Source organism: Platalea leucorodia (genome assembly GCF_965183815.1).
Source record: "Platalea leucorodia genome assembly, chromosome: 5".
Classification (NCBI taxonomy): domain Eukaryota; kingdom Metazoa; phylum Chordata; class Aves; order Pelecaniformes; family Threskiornithidae; genus Platalea; species Platalea leucorodia.
Window position 1 is genome coordinate 75,941,961 of NC_138827.1, and position 6,358 is coordinate 75,948,318.

General features: G+C 39.5%; 1 protein-coding gene across 2 annotated transcripts in view; it reads left to right on the top strand.

The window, feature by feature from the left end:
* ZNF385B (zinc finger protein 385B) overlaps nucleotides 1-4,755 on the top strand; it is a gene marked incomplete at its 3' end in the record, with an annotated part of 151,548 nt that extends 146,793 nt beyond the window's left edge. For both annotated transcript variants that reach the window (XM_082312261.1, XM_082312260.1), the window contains 4 exons: nucleotides 199-444; nucleotides 1,548-1,726; nucleotides 2,813-2,914; nucleotides 4,537-4,755. In XM_082312261.1, coding sequence (XP_082168387.1) covers nucleotides 199-444; nucleotides 1,548-1,726; nucleotides 2,813-2,914; nucleotides 4,537-4,755 — 746 coding nt within the window. The remainder of the gene's footprint in view (nucleotides 1-198; nucleotides 445-1,547; nucleotides 1,727-2,812; nucleotides 2,915-4,536) is intronic.
* Between the last annotated feature and the right edge of the window lie 1,603 nt (nucleotides 4,756-6,358).

Sequence of the window (6,358 nt, forward strand, 5' to 3'; positions counted from 1 at the left end):
CAGGAAAATCACCCCTTTTGTCAAATTACACACATTTCATGGTAGGATTTTAACAAGATTTCAAGGATGCTGCTGTCCTGTGTAAAATGAGATGAATTAGGCCCCTGTTGTGTTAGGTTCACTAAAACCACAGGACAATTACTGTATGATTTTTTTTGTGTGCAGCATATTATGACATATGTATTTTGCTTCTTTTAGAAGATAAAGGGAAAGCAAAACCCAATAGTGCAAGTCAGCAGTCCAGTACAGAAGTGGGTCCTTTTCTTCCCAAACCTGGAGTGGCAGCAGTGGCACCTGTAACACCTGCCTCATCCTCCAAGAGCACAAATGGAGCCCCTAACACAGTTTCTGAGTCAGAAGAGGAAAAAGCCAAAAAACTACTTTACTGTTCGTTATGCAAAGTGGCTGTGAATTCCTTGTCACAACTAGAAGCCCATAATACAGGTGAGTACTCATACAGTGCAAGTCAGGTGTGTGTTATTTTTAAAATTATCATTTTTAAAAGTCTGTGTAACAAGCTGGTTTTCTGTCGCTGTGGTGGCCATGCTTCACTGAAGACTCTTTTAGTTAAAACTTAAAATGGCAAGTTACAAAAACATTTCTGTTAATGACAGTTTCATGTGTGGTGTTTGATATTTTATTAAAGCGCTCTCTAAATTTTTTTGAACTGTCCTTCATGTAATCTATAAACTTTTAGTTGACAAAGTCCCTACAGTTCATGTTACCTAATCAGAATCCATCAGACCTCCAAAGTGGGGATCATAGTATGATCGTAGTGATTTCTGTAACACGAAGGTTTCTAAAATGTCGGTTCTCTCTCTCTTTCATATTTCATCTCACAATCTCTAGTGTCTGGATTTTTTGCTGGTACAACTTATAGTATTTTTTTTTTATTTGATATTTTTGATAATTTTAGGGTGGGCTCCTTATATTTCCTAGATGTCCTAGAATCTTTTGATTATTGCGAATTAGATATGCTTCCTTTAAAAGGCCACAAGCAGCAATCCCGAATGTGCTCTGGCTGCTCTGTGGTGTGCTGGTGATGTAAAGCTTGTTAACAAACCATTGAAGCTGGTTTTACAGCTGTAATCCATTCTTGAAATGGCCAAAGCAGCCATTTCTTCCAAATCAGAGGATACTTACTGAAGTATTCCTGTTCCTAGGCAGGTTTTGAGTGATCGCTGTGGTTCATCTCCCACTCTTGGCTTGGCCCTTTTTCGTGATTCACCAGCTATGTGGATTTTGGCAGAAGAGTAAGAACAAACACCTTGGCCATACAGCCACACGTTGCCCCCAAACAGAGAAGCTGTGGTCCAGCGTGCCTGTTGTTCCCTTTTTGTACAAACCCTTCTTCCATTGTCTGGCTTCCCTTTAGATCAAGGAAGTGGGAGCTACACTGACCAAAAACAGAGTCATCATTAATCCTGATCTGTGGTGACTTTAACCATTACGTCTTGCAGATAAATGTGTTACAGAAAGTCCCAAGACTAATGGACATGGTTATATGTTGCTGATCATTAACTCACCTGCGTCTCCTTGCCCATTAGGCTCCAAGCACAAGACCATGGTCGAGGCTCGGAACGGTGCTGGTCCCATCAAGTCTTACCCTAGACCTGGATCCCGGCTGAAGGTCCAGAATGGCAGTAAAGGCTCAGGACTGCAGAACAAGACGTTTCATTGTGAAATCTGTGATGTCCATGTTAATTCAGAAATTCAACTTAAACAGGTAGCTTGGGGGCTTGTATCTGGGGCTCCTTTGTTGGTTTTAGTTGGATTGCAATATTATAGGTGGGATGTAGGTCTGTGGGAAGATGTTTTGGCAAAAGGTGAACTTAGTATTTCTTTTCTGTCATCCCACAACTATTTCTAAAGAGTTCACCATAGGTCAAGTTCACATCTGGGAAAAAATGGGCTTGAGAGTGTAAAGCAGAGGTGGACAAGGTGTCAGTATCAATGAATAACATAGCAGATCTAGTTTAAAAGTTTGCTGTGGCTCAAGAGAGAGATTCGAACTTTGGTCTCCCAAATGGAAGAAATTCTGGGTTGAGATTCCCTGAATTCCTTTTTTGGTGCTGGGATACCTTTTAATATTATGTGAGAAGGAGAATGTGACTTGAATCTATTGGTTTAGAACAATCAGCAGGAGGGTAATACTGTAGATATGTCTGAATTTTGTAGAGCAACATTATCATTAACAGTGTTGCTGTATGAACATGCAGCTCTGCTCTGTCCGAGCCAGTTAGGCCTGGGTTCAGAGCTCTGCCAATACAAATACGTTGTTTCTGATACCCAAACGGAATCTCTAACTGGACGGTGCTGTGCTGTGCGGATGTGTCTTCTCATTCCCTGTTATTTCAGTGATCTCTAAGATAGTATTAAATTGCGTGGTGTAGATGTATCGCCGAGTACTGGTTCTTCCTTCAGCTGATATTGAATTATTTATACAACTGAACGGCACCAGCGAGACTGAAATTTACCTCCTACTTCTGAATATCCCTATGACCTAGTGATTACAGCTCTGCCTGGTTCAAAGCTTCTCAAGTGGAAAAAGGAAATTCTAACCAAAATATCAGTAATTTGCAGAGCCTGTCTCGGATCACAGAATTCGCTGTATTTGACTAGTTTCTGATTCTCTATTTGATGTGCTCCAAATTGTTATGTTTAATTTAGCAAAACTCATCTTTGCTCTCTCTAAAGAACCTGCTTTATCTTACAAACAGGGGCTTAGGCATATCCTGCTGATAAATCAATTTCAAACTCAAAACTGAGAAATGTTTAAACAGCTAATTAAATGTGAGGATATTTATTTCAGCACATTTCCAGCCGAAGGCATAAGGACAGAGTTGCAGGAAAGCCTATGAAACCTAAATATAGTCCTTACAACAAACTGCAGCGCAGCCCAAGTATTTTAGCAGTAAGTATTTTTATTTCTCATCACTGTCTATGTGAATTTGTGACCCTGGGAACTCCCACCGCACAGAGACGGGAACATGCCAGACCTGACACTTCGGCAGCGTTTCTCCCCCTGCAGGCTGAATCTGCACGGGGATCAGATTCAAAGATAGTTATGTATTCTGTCTGCCCAAAGGCACGCAGACAGCACCGTGAGTGTTATTTACTGCTAGGAAGAAGGGAGTAATCAGTGGAATGGGGAATGAACCGTGTGCCCTGTGGAAAGGTATCGGCTCTGCTGGGCTAGTGCACTTCTCCTTGAAGGCTGCAATGTATATACTCTGTCTTTCTGGGCACCTGAGATAACTCTCAGTTACGATGGATGCAGTCAGGGAAAAGGACATAAGATGTTAAGATATAAAAATATTAATGCTCATTCTCCGCATACAGCAAAACAGAGTGCTGTGTGGATTTATCATGTTGGTCCAAAAGAGTTATCAGGTGTTTAGGAGAATTGATTGCCTACCTGCATGCTCGGGCTGTGTCTGTCACTGGCTATCAAAACAGCTCTCCTGCCTTTGTGCCCCCAGCTGTTCCCCTTTCACATCCACCTGCATTTCCAGGAATTCCCCAAGCTGGTTCTGCCAGTCAGCTGCAGCTGGAGTTCAGGCTGGCTCTCGCACAGCACAGATTGTATGTTTAATGCTCATGACTCAGCCTGTATTTTATTCATTAGGGAAAAGTGCATGCCACCTATGGCACAAAAACACTTTATAGGTTGGAAAGAGAGAGATGCAAATGTGTGTGCACAAAAGTAAGCATATGAAAAGCCTTTAAAAGCTGAAATATTAATATGTCTTTGTAATTGTATAGAGGCAAATGAAAATGCTGCAGGCTTTCTCTAAGTCTCCCCATTTGATAGATTCTGCACACACTAATCTTCGTCACTTGTGTAATACATCATTTTATCATCTATTGCATAAGGAGAGACCTCCACAAATAAAGGGAGGACATGCGTATCTTTGCCCCCACAAATTGGGGGTGATTGTGTACAAACTATTTTCAGTGAGACTGTAGTGTATATATTTCTGGTTAGCTTTTTCACCACAAGCGCCAGCAACCATTCTAGATCATAAACCAAGTAATAATTCCTTCAGAAAAAATTCTTTCTGGTATTGATCTTTAAAAAATATTTCTATTTTGAAAAGAGCAGCTCTGCATTGGCAGGTAAAAAGCTGACTGGACTAATACTAGTTTCCCATCTTGACCACTCTACTTTTCTACAATTCATTTTTGCAAGTGAAAAATTTGACTTTTGGCATTGAAGTCTTAAATCACATTTTTTAATATTTCTTGCCCAGTTATATAATTTAGTGTTGTTCACTTGCAAATTATGCTTCCTTCTAAACATCAGTGTGACTGCCCCTACACTCAAGAGATTTATGTATCTTTAAATATACAATTTGGTTGCTTTAATTGCCTTGGGAGTAAGAAGACAATGTGGGTAAAATTTCTAAGCAGCTGACATGAGGCTTCTGTGAGAAACCACGGCATGCCGTTTGTCAGGGTTCATTTTTTCCCTCATGTAAAAGTGGGCATGGGGAGAACTGTATTTACATTGCTTTTTTGTGTGTTTTATTCCAGGCAAAACTTGCATTCCAGAAGGACATGATTAAGCCGCTGGCACCTGCTTTCCTTTCATCTCCTCTCGCTGCGGCTGCAGCTGTATCGTCGGCTCTGTCCCTTCCTCCCCGTCCCTCTGCCTCCTTGTTCCAGGCACCTGCAATACCACCAGCTCTCCTCAGGCCAGGCCATGGTCCCATCCGTGCAACGCCTGCCTCCATACTTTTTGCACCATACTAATTTATTGATGTGAAAAAGAGATAACTATGGCCAGTAGAAAGGGTAAAAGAAAAGCAGGAAGGGGGTCGAGATTTTAAAATGTCTTTCTCTTTTGAAATGCCATCCAGTGTGGCATCTCAACCACCCACACCATAAAATTCATCATTGAGGGTACTGCATTTTGGAGTCTAGACAACTCTCTCAGTCTCTCTGTCTTTCCTTTTTTAATCCAAATAGAGAGTGATTTACTAAAAACTTAATTGCTCATAAAATTTATGTCATTAAAGATTCATGCATCTATTTAATTTTTTTTTTTTTTTTTTTTGCAATGTATATGATGCACCTTGGAATCAAGGAACATAAAATGTTTTCCTGACAGACTTGAAAACTAGGGTCTTCCTTGCTCACACTTCTGTAAATACTTCTCTGAAAACCAATGGGGTAAAATCTAATGTGGAAAAAAAGGTAGATGAACCAAATGCTTGATTGTGGATAACATCTCAAAAATAAATTGCGACCTTTTTTTATTTTTCAGTGTGCTCTTGTTGACAGGGATTGTGTACTGTCCTAGGCCCCAGTACTCGTGTATCTTGTGCAGTACTAAAGATGTATCACATGTCTGATTTTAATATTTTTAGTTTCTGTGCAAATGTTTGAAAGCAATGCAGCGCTGAAGCTTTTAATTATTTCTTTTGTGTCACACTTTATTATTTAGAGAAATTAAAAATAGAAAGCCATATAACATATAGTTAAGATTACTACTTGTTTGCTACTTCCATTTAACTTATTTTTGTTGTTTCCTTACTGGTGTTGCTAAGCAATGTTTAAAGAGAAAAAGAAGCTTTTCAATTGCACATTACCACAGCTCACGTGCATTGTTCAAGATGACAATGCATCCATGTATTTGTACGTAAATATCCTTTTTCTTCATTTCTAACTAGGTTCCTTTGTAACGATGCTGCATAACGTTGTGGCTCCTTAATGCAATAATGTACAGAACATAAAATATTTATAATTGACCGTATTCTCTGTTTACTGAATATATTGCAGTAATGCCCCACCTATCTTCTTACCTCCCCAACCCTTTTATAAAGGTGATATCAATATGCAGTACTCAGACTGAAGTCATTATGTGATAATGGGGACAACAGGTGGAAGAAAGGAAAAAAAAAATAGAATTAACTTTTAGAGCATCTTTATCTGCAATCCATAATAGTAAAATGTCTGTGTATTTTTTTAAATGTACCTTTTCAATAAAATAATAAGAAAAATAGACATGCTTCTTGTGTTTATCAATTGGTACAGAAAAAAAAAGCCTGGAACAAACAAATTTAGTTAAAGGAGTCTTCAGGAGCAGGCAAAGCATTAGAGTTGCAATAAAGTATAATTACAGAACCTGTGTTTACTTCCCTTGTGTTTTAACATCTTCCTTGCTACATCCTGTTACAGCCTTTACTGGGGCTTTTTTGCAGTAAGACTGTAAACATTCAGTACATGAGAGATTCAGAGGAAGACGCAGTAGAGCCAGGTGGGTGATTATGGGTTTATTATTGCACCGCCAAAATGCTACAACACGGTTATGCCATCTCTGATGGAGATTAAGGATTAACTTTAAAACCAGCCT